This window comes from Cricetulus griseus, chromosome 2 (assembly GCF_003668045.3).
Source record: "Cricetulus griseus strain 17A/GY chromosome 2, alternate assembly CriGri-PICRH-1.0, whole genome shotgun sequence".
NCBI classification, from domain to species: domain Eukaryota; kingdom Metazoa; phylum Chordata; class Mammalia; order Rodentia; family Cricetidae; genus Cricetulus; species Cricetulus griseus.
In genome coordinates this window covers 176,433,634-176,455,727 of record NC_048595.1, presented here as the reverse complement: position 1 = coordinate 176,455,727, position 22,094 = coordinate 176,433,634, and the positions used below count along the sequence as shown (strand labels likewise).

General features: G+C 36.6%; 1 protein-coding gene across 1 annotated transcript; it reads left to right on the top strand.

Moving 5' to 3' along the window:
• Nucleotides 1–2,772: 2,772 nt before the first annotated feature.
• LOC113834341 (serine protease inhibitor Kazal-type 10-like) lies at nt 2,773–19,477 on the top strand. Its single transcript, XM_027402847.1, has 6 exons — nt 2,773–2,836; nt 3,648–3,685; nt 5,807–5,922; nt 16,380–16,456; nt 17,433–17,470; nt 19,358–19,477. The coding sequence occupies exons 1-6, from the start codon at nt 2,773–2,775 to the stop codon at nt 19,475–19,477; spliced, it is 453 nt and encodes a 150-aa protein (XP_027258648.1).
• Nucleotides 19,478–22,094: the final 2,617 nt, after the last annotated feature.

Below are 22,094 nucleotides of genomic sequence, written 5' to 3'. Positions count from 1 at the left end.
TTGCACAAGAGATTGAAATGTTTAATTTGGGTCAGCCTATTACAGCATATGTCTCCATAATGTAACAACTCCATTAGATCAAAGGGGAGGCTATGGAATGACAGAAAAGAGAATGAGTAAACATTGTACTGTCTTTATACACAACACCAAAGTCAAGCTTCAGGTGTCTTCCACTTTAAGTTCATCACTCTCCTATCAGTGGATAAGATCCGTTTGAGAACTGTTTGTAGTACTGCAATTATGTATGCTAGAAAAGTACATCAAAATTCGCCAGCAAGAGATCTTGCACTACAGGAATGGCAGCAGCTTTGTGGAACAAGGTGAGAGACATGCAACTTTGGATAGATTAACAAGAAGTCAGTGGTTGTGGATTCTATTCAGAGTGTAAGAGGAAAGGTTGTTACTGGATGCCTTCAAGATGGATCAATCCCAATATGATGGTCTTAGAACATGGACCTGTTGTAGAATACTATTTTAACTCTGTAATGATGTGTTACATTTGTTTATGCTCCAGAATATTACTTTAATTCTCTAAAGGAGTGTTACATTTGTTTATGCTGCATTTAATGATGAAGGATGTGTGTTTAATTATGTAAAGATGCATTGCATCTGTTTCACCTTGCCTACATAAGCCACCTGAAAGGTCTAATAAAGAGCTGAATGGCCAAAAAAGTAGGCAGAGAAAGGGTAGGTGAGGCTGGCTGGCAGAGAGGCTAAACAGGAGGAGGAATCTAGACTAGAGAGAAGAATGAAGAGAACAAGGTCTAGATTCCTCCTCCTGTTTAGTCTCTCTGCAGAGGGTTTTCATTCATATTCATAAGTGATACTGATGGTTAATTTTCTTGTTTTCTATCTTTTTGGCTTAGCATCAGGTAATACTGATCTTAGAATAGTTTGATAAATATGCCATCATTTATCTTTAAGCTCTATTTATTTTTAAATGATTTTGTTTTTGAGAAGATATATCTCTATAGCTCCCTTCTCTTCTCCCCTACCCTAATTCTACTGTATCACCACCTCTACCTCCTATATTCACAATTTCTTCTTTAATTATTATCATTGCACATTATATAAATTTTGTTCTTGTTGAAATCAGAGATTAAACCAGTTTTATTAGTTCCTTTTCTATTGCTGTGATAAACACCATGACCAAGGCAGCTTACAGTAGAAAGGGTCTGTTTGGATTTATGGTTTCAAAGAGCTGGGAGCCATAATAACAGAGACAGCATGGAAGAGGACAGCCGATATGGCAGCTGGAACTGCCATATAGGAAGTGAGAGCTCGCATCTCACACAGCAAGCACAAAACAGTGAAAACAAGCTGGGCCTGGTAGGAGGAGTCTTTGAACTGTCACAGCCCACCCCTGTGGCATTCTTCCTCTTTCATGTGGGGTTTGTGACAAAGCCTGTTTTCTTTCTGAGTGAAGTAATTCCAGTCATTGCTCTTTTTTCATTGTCAAATTTGCTAACGTTTGTAAACTTGTCTCTCTTTACAAACAACAAGCTTTTGGCATTATTAAGTTTGTGTGTGTTTCTATTCTGTTTCATTAGTTTGTATTTGCATCATTATTGCTTCCTTCCTCCATGATTTACGTTTAATTTTCTCATATTTTAGTACCTCATATGGAAGGTCAGCTCGTTGATTCCAGAACTTTATTCTTTGTCACTCTGGACCTGTCTAGCTCTAAATCTCCTTGGGAGAGTGTGTTTTAGCTGCATGTTGAGAGATGTTATGTTTTCTCATTCATCTCACATTATTTTATGATTTAATTCAGATTATTCTTAAGTTCATTATTTAGAAAATAATAAAATAATAGTCATAATCATGAATTACTGTTTTCCAGAAATTCCATACCTGACTGTACCTCATTTGCACTTTAGAAATGCCTGGACCACCAGAACACATGCACTAACGATCAGTTCACAGTAATGTTTGCGGAGTGTTGCATCCATAGGCTTTAACATTTCCTTAGAAAAACTCATAAATATAATAAATATAATATCTGTATATTAAAACTATCTCCCTTTTCTCATTCTCTAGCATGAACAAAAGTATTCACATCCTTTATCTATGTTATAATCAATAACTGTGCTCACTGACTTCTCTCCATATTCCCAGGTAAAGGAGATCAAATTGTTCCCGCACCTCCTGCTGAGGATAATCTATACAGATACTGATCTATTATCAGTATTTAGAAGCACTTGGTAAGAGCCTCTCATGACCGATTTTACAGCCTCTAGGGAACAAACAGCATACTTGTGTTACCCTTATCAAGTTCCTCACTCAAGGATCAAGAAGCAAGAGTTAGCTTGAAGGTTATAGTTGAAGAAGAGTGAACAAGAGAGCTAGTCTCCAGAGGTTTGCCCTTGAACCTATCATCTTTCTGCATAAGGTAGGTGAGGGGTGGCAACAGGAAGATGGCCACAATACAAGCATTGTTGTCAGTGCTGTTGTAGAGGAAGTAGAGGAAGTCATCCCTAGTATCCAACACTGCTGACACTATGACTTCAAAGAAAGACAACCCTGGTACCCAGCATTGCTGTGAGAACTGTCAGAAGGAGACCACAGTGCACATCACTCACAATATTGCTTCAGAGGGAAATAGGCTCAGTGTGCAGCCTTGGTGTCAGCATTGTTTCAAATACTCTTTTCTGCAGTCACTGTTCTAAGTGTCCAAACAAAACCCAGTTTCAAATGATCATGTCTACTTTTAATGCAGCCACCCTCCTTGTAACAAACATTCTGAATGATTTCTCTGGCAGATTTGCTCAAATGAAGTTATTTTCACTATGGACCAAAGTTGTTTTCATCAACTTGACCTTTGCTCTTTATTCTGGTAAGTTTTCAGTCTTGGATAGAATGCCTGATGTGCTGCTGTAGTAAGATAGGAGCCAAATGGTTGTATTGCCTTTTTGGTTCTTAAATTGGTAAAATAAAAAAGGACATTATAAATTTCTTCTAAATATCTTGTCAAATGATACCTTTCTTATTTCCTACAGTAAAGAAAGAAACAGAATGCTAATTTGTTCTGTACAGTAGAGTTTAATACTTTGCACTTTGCTGAATTCAGGAACTTTTGACTAATTTTTACAGTTAATATTTTGATATTTAATAGTCTGGTTGTTAAATGCAAAGCTCAGGGAAGGAATACTCTTTCCTACGTTTGGCATGCTTCAACACTGAATTGTTACTTTTAGCTCCCAACCCTGACTCCAAAGATATGTATAAGGAAAGCACTCTTGAAACCTCAGGTGATACTACCATCTCTATCGTTAATATTTCATAATGAAATATTGACAAATATCCTGATACTAGAAAACAGAGCTCTAAAGTCACTTTTGTACAGCATCTTCTTCTATCCTAATTAAGTTTCTCTGCTGTAAATCTTTTTAAAAGTTGGCATCTTCATGATTATTGAAGACTTCATTAGGAGCTATTAGAAACATATATAATTTTTCTTGGAGATACATTGGCTTGGCTACTAACTTTTTTAAATATGTAGATATGTTTGAGAATTTTTATCTTTGTTACTCGAATAAACATCTCATCTCATTAGTGGGAGCTTCTTGAGTAAATCACTGAAACACATTTCTGCTACCATTGTATCTGTGAATTGCTTATTTTAAAAACTGTTTTTGTTGTTGTAGAAACTGCCTTCACAAAATATTCAAGGAGCAGAATGGAAGTAAGTTACTGGTGGATCATTTGCAATTTGAAACATAATTTTAAAAGTTTGTCAAGTTTTAGAATCTCAGTAAGACTGCCCAAAGATAATAAATTAAAAAAGTTAAAAATGTGTATTTATGCATGTATTATTATACCAAAGTCAAGCAACATAATCAAGCAAACAGCATAAAACCACATTGGTATGATCTAGGTATGACTGAAGTGGCAATGTATATATAAATGTATCTAGGACAACCATTGGCAAGTATTAGCTGCATTTTACAATATTGAGATACAAAAGTATACTTAAGAGTAATATTATCCTTCCTAACAAAGAGAAATAAAGTAGCATACAATTATCAATTTTTAGGAGAGTAAATAGTAATAACCCCTATTTCATATATATGTGTGTGTGTGTGTGTGTGTGTGTGTATGTGTGTGCATGTATATATGTGTGTGTTCACGTATCTATCTATCTATCTGTCTGTCTGTCTGTCTATCTTATATACATACTATATCATATCATGGTAGAAAATGTATATGTATATATTATATATTGTACTATATCATAGTATGGTAGAAAATAAACTATATCTTTATATTGTCAGCATATATAAAAGTCACAAGGCTATGTGAAAACAAATAATATAAAAACACATATAGCATTTACCATACAAATTGTCAAGATTTCTAAAGCTATACAAAATATGTGAATGTAGTTAGTGTGTGTATATTAATCAGCAAAAACTTGAAGAGAGATGGAATAGTAAACAGCACATTCGGCTTCATTCTTTTGTTAACATGTGGGAGTGGTGAAGGTCTGACCTGAGAAGGGAAGGCCATTGGTGAAGGGAGTGGCCACTACATTATCAAAACCCGTAGAGAAGCTGCCATCTTCTGAACACTGGTAACAACACTTCACGAAAGAAGTGGAAACAGAGAACAAGCGCTGAAAGCAAGTGTTTTAATAAATATAGACGAGAGAACCAGTTCACAAAATACCATCTACAGGAAAGTTCTTTATTTAAGTGGCAATTCTACAATGGCAGAGATTATGACTTAAAGAACACTAGTGAGCTTCATTTTTCAGGGATTTAATAACATCTAACTTCAGTTTTAGTGAAACTTAGCTGGCCATTTGAAAACTTGTCAGATTGTAGGGGAAAAATCAGTTGATACTATTGTTCTTGGAGTCTTGAGAAAGAATAATATTAGCACAACTGAAGGACTCCTGATAATAGTGTAATATATATATATATATATATATATGATGTGATGTAATTAGGTGTCAATGTTGTAGAACAACCACACTGTACCTTCTGGCTTCTCTTCCATGCTTTCTTATGATGAGAACGAATGGTATGCAGATTTTTACAATCCTTCTTTATAAATATGTATTTGTAGTCACAAATTTGAGAAGTCTTTACTAAGTTCCATAGCTGGGCAATGTCCAAAATGTGTGGTCCCTATCCCTATGATAGGAGGAATTTAAATATTTGTAGATAGAAAGAATACAAAAGGTTTTCTTTGTATGTGAACCTTATAGGATATACAAATTTCAGAGTCCAAAAGCAAAGGACAGAGCCACACCCCTTTGTTGCATAATATCTGGATGCTTTCCTGCATGATGGTAGAGTAGAAAGCTGCACCAAAGGCCACCAGTTCCCAAAGGCTGTTTTTCCTACCTGGCCCTTTACAGAACCGTTCACTTAGCAGCTCTATGGCTCAGATAATAAATACATATGGTTCATCTCAATATCTACAGTATATGACCATAAGTAAATATAATTCAAAACAAAATAAAGAACAACAACTTAATGTTTGGCTTTATACATCTTAATAAATTTATGTTCATTTAGCTGACATTAATTTTTAAGTTTTATGTTCTAGTTCATTTTTAGAAATTGAGTAGTCTGTGTTCTCTAAAATTTGTTAATATTGCCAAGAAGATAGAATGGATGACTTTTACAAAAGTATTGAAATTACTTCCTTAGTTACTGGATTGTGGGTGTGTAGGTGTTTGTTTTTTATCCTAAATATATATTATGGTATCTCTTGTTGAATTATGATATATCATATTTCAAGAATATTGTAATCAAATGTTCACTATTAAATAATTTTTATTGCCTGTCTCTTACAGATAGACTGTACGCCATATGCAGATTATGGTGACAGGTGTACTAAAGAGTATTATCCAATCTGCGCAACTAATGGAAAAACTTATTGCAATAAATGCATTTTCTGTACTTCACTGAGGTAAGAATGCAACAGTAAATATTTGTTCTTCCAGTCTTGAATAAGGCATTACACAATGATATAAAGATTCATATTGTTTGTAATATAGGCATACCAATGGATCAAGGATAACTATATTTTATAAAAGCCAAAGAAATGTACTTCTAACTTCTCTCAAGAGTATTACTCAGGAACTGTTAACATATCCATGCGGTATTCTGCAAACGTGTGGATTGATTAATTTAGCTTAATTTGGTGAATTCTTAAGTACAATGATGTAATTTGGAAACTACAATATTAACCAGTGTATCTCTGTGATGCTACGAGAATCTGCCTTGCAAAATTCTAGCTACCGGCAACATAATCAATTAAGAATCAGATTGAATTCTGAGCTTTAAAATTCACCATGGATAATGAGCCAATTAACACTAAAAAGTGTGATGTCAACTTTGTCTCTTGAAGGTGTACTGTCACCCCTCAAAACCCTCCTGAGAGCACAGGACACTCTCAGCTGAAATCTTGTCACTTTGTTCTTCATTCTGAAAGTGTTTGTTGTCTGCATTCTTTACTCCTCATTTCCTTGTGTGTGTTTCTCCTTTTATTAAAATATTTGCCCATTTGCTTCCCAAGTTATATATGCCTCTTGGCAGACCTAGAATTCCCTGTGGCTCTTCTTTCATGGATCTGGTGTGACTTTTGACTGTGCGTTGTCAAGGATCTCCACAGTAGAGAAAGGGCATGGAAAGGAGCCAAGAAGCAAACAGACACACACAGTCTCTCCAACATGTCCCAAGTTCAAATCCTCACTTATAAGTATATAAGCATGTAAATTATTCAAAAGGTATAATTTTTAATGATTTCTTTTCTTTTTTCCGTTTGGTTCTTCAGCAAAAGTGATACAACTTTCTCATTTGCTCATTATGGTAAATGCTGACGCATTCTGGAGCTAAACATCCCAATGGCTAGAGTTATGATACCTTTCTACAGTGAATTTTAAAATTAGAATTTCTTGGTGAAAGTCTTCCACTCATAGAAGACCATATGAATCATACTGTGTGGCAGAGGATTAAAACCTGTGCATTCAAGGTTGCTCTCAACAAGAGGAATTTACAGTTTCAGGATTTCCCTTTTCAATGTTCATTAATAAAATGACAGTTTAAAATCTAAGTGTGATACTTACACTTACAACCCTAAAATTTGGGAAGGTGAGGCAAGACTCATTGATGTGAGTATGAGCTTGGGCTACAGAGAAAGTTGATCACAAACAACAAAACCCTTACCCTAATGTGATTTTCAATCATGTAAATCCCAATTAAATTTAAAGTTCTACATATCTAAATATTTTTGCTCAATAATATATTAAACACCTTAAAATAAAGTGTTGCTAAACATATTAGAGTGTTCTTTTTAATTTGAGTGCATAATGGCTTAAGACATATTACAGTACCCATGATCTAAGAGATATTCCCAAATAACATATTACTTGAGAGATTTTTAAATAAATAAGATACCTTAGATTCTCTTCATTCTAAAGTTTCAGAACATCCAGAGGAGGCTTTTGAGCTATTGAAAGTCAAGAGGCCTATCAGGTTAGCCTCTCATGAACCTTAGAGAATCATGATGTTATCAGACATCACTTCATCTTAGTCAAGATAGAAAAGGAAGAGGCAAATAGCACGAACTCATGGGCAAAATGCTTTTAATTAGAGAGAAATGGAGGTTTAGGTTGAGAAAAATGGGACAATACCAATTTGAAGAGACTTGGGCTGCCAACTAAAAGGAACAGAAATAGGTCCTTTATTTGATAATTTATGTTGCCTGGGATCTGATAATTTTCCACTCGTCACCAGTATAATGTTTTAATATTAATAAAAAAACAGTTCCTCATATTTAAGAGAGCTCTTCCTTGAATAACATAAGTATCAGGACCTGTTTGTCCTAGAGACATGATGGCACCCCCATGTTCTGGTTGGTTTCTTCCTTGGGTTTCAGAGTTGGGAATAAAGAGAAGTGCATTTCATAGACTGGTAACAAAATTGGTTAGTGAGTTGCATCATTAGTAACTCTACTACCATCTCCTAGTTATTGCTCTTTTATAGGTGATAGAAGAGTGGATATGTGTCTGAAAATTCTATCTGTACCTTGTCCCTGTGATGGTTTCTGTCTAAACCACTGGCTTAGCCACTAAGCCTTGGGGGATATGTCTATCCCCCAATGTATGCAGTTACCATAAATTAAAATGAAAATTTGAAGGTGGAATAAGGATCCAATCAAGTATGCTCAGTGCTGGTGAGGAATGAGAGGGCTGTTGTATTATTGTAAGTTGGGAAACTTTGAAAACAATATCTGGGTACTGTGTCTTTCAAAAATCTAGAGGCACTTGGAAGGCTTTCACGATAAAGTCATTATAAATAAGGCAATATATGTTTAACTGATTTTAAAATTACTCAATATGGGTTCTTGGCCCTTCGCCTGCCACCTGAGGTGAGTCTGGACGCTGCTCTAACCCCAACTCCCCCATCATCCCCTCCTTGAATCTTCCTGGGCCTGCTCCTCCCATTGAGAGGACCCACCCAGACAGTAAGGCCCACTCTGAGTCTGGCCATACGTCACTTTTGGTTCCCCTCAACCCACTGCCTGCTGCTTGAGCCCTTTGCTTCAGGAGACTAGGGTAGAGGGAAAGACCCCATCTGCAGCCACTGGAAGAAGGGATGGGAAGACGACAGAATAAGAACACACTCAACAACAGAAAAACCAATATGACACCACCAGAACCTAGGGACTCCACACCAACAAGACCTGAAAAGCTCAATGTAAAGGAAGAAGAGATGGACCTTAAAAACTATCTTATGAAGATGATAGAGAATCTTAAAGAGGAAATGAGAAAATCCCTTAAAGAAATACAAGAAAAAACAAACAAAAACTACATGAAATGGAGGAAAAGACAAACCAAAAAATTCAAGAAATAAATTTCTTAAAGAATCTAAAGAAAGCCAAGAAAAAACAACCAAACAAGTAAAGGAAACAATTCAAACAGTTCAAGGCTTGAAAGCAGAAATAGAAACAATAGAGAAAACACAGAATGAGGGGATGCTGGAAATAGAAAAGCTGGGTAAACAATCAGGAACCACAGATGTAAGTATAACCAATAGAATACAAGAGATGGAAGACAGAATCTCAGGTGTCTTGAAGACTCACTGGAGGATATACAGTCATCGACCAAAGAAAATCTCAAGTCCAACAAATCCCTAATACAAAGATAGAGTAGGATAGGAAATAAGGGACACCGTGAAAAGACCAAACCTAAGAATAACAGGTATCAAAGAAGGTAAAGAAATTCAGCTCAAAGTACAGAAAACACATTCAACAAAATCATAGAAGAAAACTTCCCCACCCTAAAGAAGGATGTGCCTATGAAAGTACAAGAAGCTTACAGAACACCAAATAGATTGGAACACAAAAAAAGTTCCCACACCACATAATAATCAAAACACCAAACTTATAGAAAAAGAAAAAATATTAAGAGCAGCAAAAGAAAAAGGCCAGGTAACATAGAAAGGCAGACCTATCCAAATTACATCCAACTTCTCAATGGAAACTTTGAAAGTCATAAGATCCTGAAGACATGTTCTACAAATACTAAGGGAACATGGATGCCAGCCCAGACTACTGTATCTAGCAAAGCTTTCAATCACTATAGATGGAGAAAACAAGATATTTCCTGAAAAAAAAAAACAGATTTAAGCAATACATATCCACAAATTCAGCCCTACAGGAATTATTGGAAGGAAAACTCCAACCCAATGAAGATAACTACACTCAAAAAACCCATAGACAATAGATAATCACACTTTACCAAACGCCAAAAGAAAAAAAGGGGGAAATTGACACATAAACAACAACACCACAAACAAATCCAAAACAAACAAGAATCAGCAATAAATGGTCACTAATATTCTTCAATGTCAATGGTCTTAACTTGCCTATAAAAAGATACAGGCTAACAGAATGGATACAAAGACAGAATCCATCCTTCTGCTGTATATAAGAAATGCAAAACGTCAAAGACAGATGTTTCCACAGAGTAAGGGGTTGAAAAAAGACTTTCCAATCAAAGGGACCCAAGAAACAAGCTGGTGTAACAATCCTAATATCTTACAAATTAGACTTCAAACTAAAATCAATCAAAAGAGATGAAGGGCATTTCATACTCATCACAGGAAAAGTCCATCAAGATAAAGTCTCAATCCTGAACATCTATTCCCCCAATACATAGGCACCCACATTCATAAAAAAAATGTTACTGAAGCTCAAATCACACATAAAACCTCACACATTTATAGCAGGAAACTTCAAAACCCCACTTTTACCATTAGACAGAACCATAAGACAAAAACTTAACAAAGAAACAAAAGAACTAACAGAAGTTATGGCCTAATTGGGATTAACAGACATCTGTAGAACATTCCATTGAAACACAAAAGAATATAACTTCTTCTCAGGGCCACATGGACCCTTTTCTAAAATCGACCACATACTTGACAACATAGTAAACCTACACAGATACAAAAAAATTGGAATAACCCCCTGTATTTTATCAGACCACCCTGCTTTAAAGTTAGAATTCAACAACAACACAAATTGCAGAAACCCTACACACTCATGGAAATTGGATAATGTGCAATTGCATCACTCCTGGGTCAAGGAAGAAATAAAAAAGAAATTAAAGATGTCCTAGAATGTAATGAGAATGATGACATAACATACCCAAACTTATGGGACACTCTGAAAGCAGTGCTAAGAGGAAAATTCATAGCACTAAATACCCACATGAAAAAACAGGAGAATAATCACACTAGAGAATTAACAGCACAACAGAAAGCTCTAGAACAAAAGGAAGTAATCAAACTGAGGGCTGAAATCAATACAGTAGAAACTAGTAAAACATTACAAATACTCAATGAAACAAAGAGTTGGTTCCTAGAGAAAATCAACAAGATAGGCAGACCTCTATCCAGACTAACCAAAAGGCAGAGAGACAACATGCAAATTAACAAAATCAGAAATGAAAGGGGGAACATAACAACAGACACTGAGGAAATCCAGAGAATCATCAGGTCTTACTTTAAAAACCTGTACTCCACAAAATTGGAAAATGTAAAGGAAATGGGCAATTTTCTAGCTAGATATCACTTACTAAATTAAATCAAGAACAGATAAGCAATTTAAACAGACCTATAATCCCTAATGAAATAGAAGCAGTCATCAAAATTCTAACAACCAAAAAAAAAAGCCCAGGGCCAGATGGTTTCAGTGCAGAATTCTACCAGAAATTCAAACAAGATCTAATACCAATACTCCTCAAATTGTTCCACACAATAGCAGCAGAAGGGACATCGCCAAACTCTTTTTAAGAGGCTACAATTACCTTGGTACCCAAGCCACACAAAGAGAATTTGTGACCAATTGCAGACCAATATCCCTCACGAACATTGATGCAAAAATACTAAACAAAATGCTGGCAAATTGAATCCAAGAACACATTAGAGAAATCATTCACTATGATCAAGTGGGCTTCATCCTAGAAATGCAGGGATAGTTCAACATATGAAAATCCATCAATGTAATCCACCATATAAACAAACTGAAAAAGACCACATGATCATCTCACTAGATGCTGAAAAAGCCTTTGACAAAATCCAACACCCCTTCATGATAAAAGTCTTGGAGAGATCAGGAATAACAGGAACATACCTAAACATGATAAAAGCAATATGTAGCAAACCAACAATCAATATCAAGCTAAATGGAGAGAAACTCAATGCAATTCCTCTAAAATCAGGAACAAGACAAGGCTTTCCACTCTCTCCATATCTCTTCAATATTGTACTTGAAGTTCTAGCTAGAGCAATAAGACAATAAAAGGAGATCAAGGGGATACAAATTGGAAAGGAAGAAGTCAAACTCTCACTATTTGCAGATGATATGATAGTTTACATAAGTAACCTGAGAAACTCTACAGGGGAACTCCTACAGCTGATAAACACCTTCAGCAAAGTAGTAGGATTAACTAAAAAAATCACTAGCCCTACTATATACAGCTGATAAATGCACTGATAAAGAAGTCAGAGAAACATCACCCTTTACATTAGCAACAAACAACATAAAATATCTTGGGGTAACGCTAACCAAACACACGAAAGACTTGTATCTTAAGAACTTTGAGTCTCTAAAGAAAGAAATTAAAGAAGATACCAGAAAATGGAAAGATCCCCCATGCTCTTGGGTAGGAAGGATCAACATAGTAAAAATGGCGATCTTGCCAAAAGCTACCTACAGATTCAATGCAATTCCCATCAAAATTCCAGCACAATTATTCACAGACCTTGAAAGAACAATACTCAACTTCATATGGAAAAACAAAAAAAACCCAGGATAGCCAAAACAACCCTGTACAATAAAGGAACTTCTGGAGGTATCACCATCCCTGACTTCAAGCTCTATTATGGAACCATAGTCCTGAAAACAGCTTGGTATGGGCACAAAAGTAGACAGGTTGACCAATGGAATTGAATTGAAAAACCTGATACTAACCCACACACCTATGAACACCTGATTTTTGACAAAGAAGCTAAAGGTATACAATGGGAAAAAGAAAGCATCTTTAACAAATGATGTTGGCATAACTGGATTTGGTCATGTGTAAGATTGCAGATAGATCCATATCTATTGCCATGCACAAAACTTAAGTCCAAATGGATCAAAGACCTCAACATGAATTCAGCTAGAAGGTAGGTGGTATCCTCGAACGAATTGGTACAGGAGACTGCTTCCTGAACATAACACCAGTGGCACAGACACTGAGGTCAACAATTAATAAATGGGTCTTCCTGAAACTGAGAAGCTTCTTTAAGGCAAAGGACACAGTCAGCAAGACAAAACAGCAGCTGACAGAATGGTAAGAGATATTCACCAATCCCATATCCGACAGAGGGCTGATTACCAAAATATACAATGAACTCAAGAAGCTAGCCACCAAAACACCAATCAATCCAATTAAAAAGTGGAGTGCAGAACTAAATAGAGAATTCTCAACAGAGGAATCTGAAATGGCTGAAAGACACGTAAGAAAGTGCTCAACATCCTTAGCCATCAGGGAAATGCAAATCAAAACCACTCTGAGATATCATTTTACTCCTGTCAGAATGTCTGAAATAAAAAACACCAATGGCAGTCTATGTTGGAGAGGATGTGGAGAAAGAGGAACTCTCCTCTATTGCTGGTGGGAGTTCAAACTTGTACAACCACTTTGGAAATCAGTATGGTGGTTTCTCAGAAAAATGGGAATCAGTCTACCTCAAGATCCAGCAATTCCTCTCTTGGGCATATACCCAAAGAATGCACATTCATACAATTAGGATGTATGTTCAACTATGTTAATAGCAGAATTATTTGTAATAGCCAGAACATGGAAGCAACCTAGATGCCCCTGAAATTAAAAAATGGATAAAGAAAATGTGGTACATTCATGCAATATAGTACTACTCAGCAGAAAAAAAAACAATGGAATCTTGAAATTTGTAGGCAAATGGATGGAACTAGAAGAAACCATCCTAAATGAGGTAACTCAGTCACAAACAAACAAATATGCCATGTACTCACTCATACATGATTTTTAGACATAGAGAAAAGGACTACCAGTTTACAATCCACACTGCCAGAGGAGCTAGGAAACAAGGAGGACCCCAAGAGAAGATTGAATAGTCCCTGAAGAAGGGGAGGGGGACAAGAACCCCTAAGCAAATTGGGAGCATGGGTGGGGTAAAGGAAGGGAGTGGGGAAGGGAGAAGGGGAGGGGAGTGGAGGATAACAAGAGGATTGAGACAGGAGAGGAATAGAGGAGGGTAGGAAAGTAGATGCCTCGATAGAGGGAGACAGTACAGGTTTAGAGAGAGGTCTAGCACAGGGGAAATGTTAGGGGATCCCCAGGGATGACCCCATCTAAGAATTTAGGCAGTGATGGAGAGGCTGCTTTTGATGCCCTTCTCTTATATTGAGATTGATGACTACCTTGGGTACCATTCCTAGAACCTTCATCCAGTAGTTGTTAGAAGCAGAAGCAGGCATCCACAGCTAAGCACTGAACTGTACTCCTGGAATCCAGTTGCAGAGAGGGAGGAGGGATGAGCAAAGGAGCCAAGACTGTGCTGTAGAAACTCACAGAAACAGTTGACCTACTGAGAGCAATGAGACCCTAGTCATAAAGCAGGGGACAGCATTGGACTGAACCAAGCCCTCTGAGTGTGGGTACCAACTAGGAGGCCAAAACAGTCTATGGGACCTCTAACAGTGGAGCCAGTCTTTATCCCTAGAGCACAAATGGACTTTGGGAGCCCATTCCCTATGGAGGGATACTATTGCAGCCCAGATACAAGAAAGAGGGCCTAGGCCCTCTCCCAAATGATATGGTGGACTTTGTCAGTCCCCTGTGGAAGGCCTCACTATCCCTGGGGTGTGGGTGGGGGGGTGGGATGGGGGATTGGTGGGGAACATGGGAGGATGGAGGGTGGGGGAATGGGGGGATGCATATGTAAATATGAGTGCCTCTAAAATAAAAAATAATTAAAAACAAAGTATACAAAAATTACTCAATACACATAACAATTACACATAACATCATATTCTATTATATTGTACCATTTTATATTTGAATTATTTATATTTTTATTTAAGGGTAAATTAAGAAAACATGTAGAAAGTACAAGAGAAATTGTCCATGGTAACTTATGAAAGAGGAGAAAGGGAGGTAGGGCAAGATGTATGAGATAAAATATACTTTCCTAGAGATACCCTGTGCAACCCAGGACCAAGTACAGTGAGTGTGCATGATGAAAATCTTAATTAAACATTGCATGTGTGTGCACATATGGGTCTCATGTTGGTTTCTTTTTGTAGTGACCTCTATCAACCAGCCTATGTAAAGACCAGGCTGGGCATGGTGGTGTAAGCCAGTGACCCCAGGAGTCATAAGGCAAGGACTGTGGATTCAGTCCAGCCTGTGCTACAAAGTGAGACCACTGAGGACTGTAAAGCTTGGATATGTTGTAGAGATCGTTTGGTCAGAGACAAGGCTAGAACTCAATGATTTCAACTGCCAATGCGTTCCTAAATGTCAGGCTCTGAGAAAGTTTAATAAAAAAAAAAAAAAAAAAAAAAAACTCCAGGGATTCCCAACTTCATGATCCACTGCGCCTCCAACTTAATTCTAGGATTTACCAGATCATTAACTTTAATAACTTAAGTTACTGTACACTGTGGCCTCTGTTCCCCCTTGTTATTCTCCCATTTCTGCTATTTCATCCTATCTTCATCCTCCAGTGCTGGCTGATTTGAGACCCTTCTGGGATCTTTCCAAGCATACCACTGCCCAGGCTTCTTATACAAGCAACAGATTTGCAGTTTTGGCTGTGGAAATGGACACTGGTAAAAAGTCTCTAGCAGATGTCTGTTCCAGGCTGTATATTTGTGCTACAGGTTTACAAATGTCTCACTGGGACACTGGTATGCACCTCAAAACAAAACACCTAATAAAAATAAGATTTCCTGTTGAGTCTGCCAGGTGTAGGCATATTAATTTTATATTAGTATTCAATCTAATTTTTCTGACAAAACCATGAGGTAGAATTGTCCAGTCACAATTCTTTAAATTTATTTTTCTTTTTCCCTTTATTCTCTTGTTATTTCTTGCCCAATAGTTTAGAATGCTTCCCCCACCTCACCCCCTTCCAGTATTAATTGCCTTCTCTTTCCCACACCTCTGTATAAATCAGGTCAAATTGTACCTAACTTTCTGCTGCAAGAACTACTAAGAACAAGCGAGGTGCATCTTGTGAGCTAATTTGCAGCCTCCAGGGGGAACACAGTCTACTGCTGTGATTGATCTGTGCTGGGCTTTTGATCTTTCTCTGAAACAAGTACTCAATAAAAAACCAATATGAACTGCAGCTAGAGGGAAGTGACTGAGAAGAGAAGGTAAGCAAAACATTAATTCCCAGAGCTGTTGGTGTCCCTTCACTATCTTTGCTGTTCCTGATAAGAGATACAGAGACGGCTGGAGACTGCCCAGGAGCCTAGAGTTCCCACAACAACTTCTAAAGGTATTTATTTCTAAAACAATTATTTCTGAAAATCTGAGATTCCGATATGTGTATGTCTTGAAATGCAGAGAGTCTCCTGCCTTGCTGAGCCAGGGGCTGGGAGAATAGATACAATGAGGGCCTTTCAAGTCTCCAGGAGATCTCTGTACTTCTGGTGATTGTGTCTTATTGATCTTGAGGATTATTAAAAGAACCAAAGAAGACTAGTTAGTGTTAGCTGTAATTAGGAATCTGGGAAGGGGGTGTGTGGCAGTTTCTTGGTCTGTAAGAAACTTTTATTTGGAAATGTGTTATAGATGCTCTTAAATGATTGTTCCTCAGACTTGAAAAAATGTCTTCCTCTTTATTATCGATCAAAATAATTTTCATTCTGGCCTTGGTGTTTCCTCTTTATTATGGTAAGTGAATTTTTTACTATTCCCCCCCCAGGCATATAATGTTGGAAGCATCCATTGCAATTCAGGAACAGATGAATTTTAAAACTGGGATTAGAAACATCAAACTGGTGAAAAGCAATATATTACGAATTGCTTTAGAACTTACACCAATAAATTGCTTTTATCCATGTCCTGTCTCAGAGAACTGGAGCACAGAACCTGGATTACAATAAGTAGCAGAAGCAGAGTACATCAGTGTGTGCCCATAAGCCAGTTACTCAAAGACAGGAGGAAAGTAAATTGCTTGTGTCCTGGAGGTCAAGGCCCACTTGCATAAGAGAGTTTAGAGCTCATCTCTTTTAAAAGTAATCTTAAAATTTATACTTTGGATTTTTGTGTTGATGTCATTGATCTTTGGTTAGAGTTTTTTCCCTTGTCCCCTTTTGTAGGACACAGTCCAGCATTGTTAAATGCACTGTATGAGCTGTATGGTGTCATCCAGATCTGGTGTTGCTTGACATCATCTTTTATCCTGTAAGCCAAGGTCTGTGCTTAGAGAGAAAACTCAATGATTCTTCCAGTGACAAGTCATAAATTTTAGAATAAACAAAAGATTTGTGAAAGATTCGATCCAAGATACTCAATCTTAATAATTATTAATCAAATTTAATACATGTCTTTTATGCAAGGCAAATTAAGTGACTTTATTACAAGGCATTTTTTTCTCTGATTAGGCTATTTCACATGTAAAGGAAAATTATGGTATCTTCAAAAGGAAAGTTTAAGAAACTGATAAATAATAACAAATATTTCAAGATTTGAAATCATTCTACAAACACATTATTTTGCTACTACCACAAATTCTTACTGTACTTCAGAGGTCATGAATAAGCAGTTTGCACAGGTTACTTCTGCTAAGTACTGTGGGAACTTCACACCATAGACTATATTTTCCCTTCTTCTTATTCTTAACTTTTCTTTTATCTGCTGGTTTCAGAAACTACTTTTGCATTTTCAACAAAAGTCCGTAGCAAGGTAAGTTAACACTGTTTAATTTGGCAATTTTGTAGAAGCTAATGGTGTTGAGGACACCATGAGAACCTGTCCCATAGAATCAACTAAGCAGAGCCCATGGGGTCTCACAGAGACTTAAGGGGCAATCATGGACCATGCCACTTCATGGGTTTGCTCTATATCCTCTGCATATACATGATGGTTATTAGCTTGGCATTTTGTGGGATTCCTAACAGTGGAAATGGGGGTGTTTCTGACTCTTCCCCCCCCCCCGCTTTTGGAACCCTTTTCCTCCTACTGAGTTCTCTTGTTCAACCTTGATATGATGATCGTGTATAGTCTTATTATAATTTGTTCATGCCATGTTCAGTTGATATCCCTGGGAAGACTGCTCTTTTCTGAAAGGAAATGGAGGAAGAGTGGATCTGGGGAGAGGAGGTGGAGAGGATTGGGAGGAGTGGAGGGAGAAGAAACTGCGAATAAAATTTTTAAATGAAGTAAATAATAAATAAAAGGTAAACTTTTAGTTGTTTTATATGTACCAACAAACAAAATCTTAAATAGAATAGATCTGGAAAAATTAAAATCAAACAAAATACTTATATCATTATTACTGCATGAGGGTCAAGAATGAGTCTTGCTAGAGGCTGTAGAGATGACTCAGAGGTTAAAAGCATCTACTGCTCTAGAAGAGGAACAACATTTGGTGCCCAGCACCCATGTGGCAGCTCAAAACTACCTGTAACTCTGGTTCCAAGGGATTAACTTCTTCTTCTGACCTCCATGGGCTCTTGGATATGTGTGGTGAACATATAATGCACCCAGGCACATATGTATACGTATACACATATACATGCACATAAATAATAGTAGTCTTGCCAACCCTATACAAATGTTTAGCATTATAGACAAGATAAAATATCCCATTATTCAAAAATTCCATTAATACCAAATCCTTGTTGTATACAAGTATCTAATATATTTTAAAAGGCATTTAAAGTAGACTTGTTTATTCTAACAAGAAAAGAATATTGAAAGTAATTGAATAATCTATTTAAGGGTGGATTAATAATAATTTTTCAAATATTAACACACTACAATGTTATATAGATGTGAAGAAGAACTGTAGTCCCAACAACTGAATAAATAAAACTTACAAAGAAGTTGAAAGGCAAATTCAACAGAAAATACACACTGTTGCCTATTTCTGTAAATCACCAATACTCTCGTTATCTATATCTGTATAAGATGTTACACATATATACAAAGGATCATATATATGAGTATATATGTCTGCCATGAATGATTCAGAAGGATAAGAGACTAAAAGGTAAATAATTAAGTTTTATGATCTCTCATGGTATAAATTAATGAGAGATTTGACATGAATGTGAATAGATGAAGAGACAGGAGAACTCATAAAATTCAGATATCCAATACACAGCTTTGTAAAATCATATATATATATATATATATATATATAATATATATAATGTATTTGGGTTAGCAAGATCACTCAGTGAATAACGGTGCCTGCCACGAAGCCAGATAACCTGAGTTCAACCTCCAGGGCCTATGTGTTAGAAAGAGAGACTGACTCAGGGAAGTTGTCCTCTGACCTCTACATGAATGTTGTGGTATGCAGGTGGTTATGCATGCATGAACACACACACACACACACACACAAATATATATATATATATATATATATATATATATATATATATATATATATATATATATATCATTTGAGTTTAGGTACCTCCATGTTTTTATTTAAGCCTTAATATTTAACTATTTTGCTTTTTAACTATTTTAATAATTTTAATAATTTTAACTATTATGGTTTTCTTTTCCCACAAAGATCACTATATGATAAACCTTGCATTGTCTCTTTATCTCTGACAGCCTAATTGTGATGTGTACAAAAATTTCCCAAATAGGTGTACCAGGGAAAAGGATCCAGTTTGTGGAACTGATGGACGTACTTATAGCAATGAATGTATTTTCTGCAGTGCCATGATGTAAGAACACATGATTAAATGTTTGATTTTCCTTAGTAATGAAGAAACTATAATGACACAATTAAAAACCCTGTTTCTGAGAACCCAGATATAAAATACACAGACAGTAAACTTTGTTACTGCTGAGGCCACAGGAAGTCACTTGCACCTTTCCTTTAATTTCTCATTTGCAAAACTTGCTTTTTTGTTTGATCCTTCAGTGGAACTCTGATGAATACTTTGCAAATATATTCACTGGTTAATTTAAATGATTATTAATTAACTGCTAGCAGCATACTGGTAAACAAGATAACATAATTCCAAATGCAGATGCTGACTAATAATGACCCTGGTGTGTGAGCAGAATACTCAAGTACAGAACTTTGAAATCCATCCCAACTGAATCTAATACTAAGAAGGGAAGTCTCTGGTGATCCATCTTGTCTGCTGAACTTATTGACAGCTTTCTAACATTCCTAAGGGCTAGGGCAATATGGGAGCATTTCCACTCTCCCTCCTCCCTGCCATAGCATTCTGAGTCACATTCTTTTATTGTATAAAGAGTGTGTAAAGCAAATGTTTAGTGAATGCTAATAAATTCATACATTCAGCTGTATTCCTACCTTACTCTACATTTTCTCTCTCTCAAGTGTTTCCTTCCATTCTGCTTCTAGAGGACAACTAAGACAATTTCTAGTCCTCTTGTCTTTTGGATCTGAAACGGTCCCAAGTCAGAGTCAGGTCTGGGCTTTTAGGAAAAGTCAAGAATCCCAACATGAGAGATAGGACACACACAAGGGTGGAGAATTGGTGGGATGTAGCTTCTCGTAGATGAAGAGAGAATTTCTGCATCAATCCATGCCAGGTGCTCCTCATTATAAAGCATTTAATGCAGTACAATTTACAAGTGCTAATTGAAAATGGTGGCTCAAATCTGTGTTTTCCTTCTGACTTCTTTATTTGCAGAACCACTAAAGAAAAATTTTGTTATCAGCATCATGGTCCTTGCTGAATTTTGTACGGGTTACACATACCCCATCCTTTTTCATAGTGGATCTTGCAATCAAGTAAAATTTCTCAATTGATGCTTCAAGTTCCTAGACAACAAATGATGTCTCCCATGGTTCATCAAGTACAATATTGGATATTGAAGAATTTCTCCAACCTGTGATTGAAGGATTTTATTTCAATTATTTAATGATAATGATAAAATTGTTATCTTAATTTTGTGTTTGATAATACTCAGTGTGATTGTAATCATAAATGTTTCATTCAATAAAATGTTAAATAAATTTCATCTTTGTTATGAATTTTTTATCTTGGGGGCAGATAGTTAAGGTAAATGAATGCTTTTAGTGCTTATAATTTGTTGATGGAAAAATTACAGCTCTCACCGTGAAGTCAATAAGAGATATTTTTAGCCATTTGGGATAACTGTGAACACAGATTTAGGTTCCCCAAAATTCCATGTTCCAACACAGAAGCAGTTTTACAAAATTTGCAGTCTTACAGATCAAAAAAAGTCACAAATTGAGGCAAGTTTAAAATATACTAACAGGTACATCAGAGAGGTGGCTACAGCAAGATGAGAGAAACTTTTCTATATGCTTCTGTGGTTGTTTGAATGAAAATTGCCTCATAGGTTCATATGTTTGAATGGTTGTTCCACAGTTGGTGGAACATTTAAAGAAGGATTAGGAGGTATGTCACTTGGGGTGGTCTTTGAGATTTCAAAGGCTCATACCATTCACCTTAGCTTTCTCTCCCTTTCCCTCCCTGCTTCTCTCTCTACCTCATGCTTGTGTATCAGATTCAGCTCTCAGATATTGCTCACTGGCATGCCTGCCTGGTGTCCTGCTTCCCACCATAATGATCATGAACTCTTCCTCTGAAACTATAAGCAAGGCCCCAAATTAAATGCTTCCTTTTACAAGTTGCCTTGGACATGGTGTTTTGTCATAGCAGCACAAGAGTAACTAAGACAACCTCAGATTGTATCTGATGACATTCTTAGTTTTGGGGTTGGTGGAAGCTAGTAGTTGGTTAAGTTAGCAGTTTTAAAGGTGTTTTATCTATTAGTCACAGGATGTTAATTCTGGATCAGAGGTGGGCAAGGAATTAGTATCAAAGGTTAAAAATACCCTGATACAAAGTAATTCGCCTCTGGAAGATGACATCCCAACCTCTGCACATCACTGCTTTTAATCAGTTAATCAGTATTGCAGACACAGCTTCTTTGCAGGAATTATCATTTACAAATTCAGAAAGCACTTTCAAAGATGAATAAATTAAACAATATGTGAGTATTCATCAAAAGTGCAGATCTAGAATCTTCTTTATACTTAATGTGAATGCTAGTGAGATATCCAGAAATGTAAACTCTAATAACTGCCTCCTGGTTATAGTAAGAACTTGGGAGTCAGACAGATTCCTGATAGCCAAACAGACAGGGAAAAGGGGCTTTGTGTGGCTTCATGTACTATTCACTTAAACATTTAAGATGGCCATCTTCCTGATTCTTCTCCCTTTCCAAGACAAAGACTTGGTGAGATTTATCCCCTGTTTGATAGACCTTTCTCTGAGTAGCTCTTGTGGTGAGAACTAATCAGCTTCCCTTTCTTTGTCTGGATTATCCAATCCCC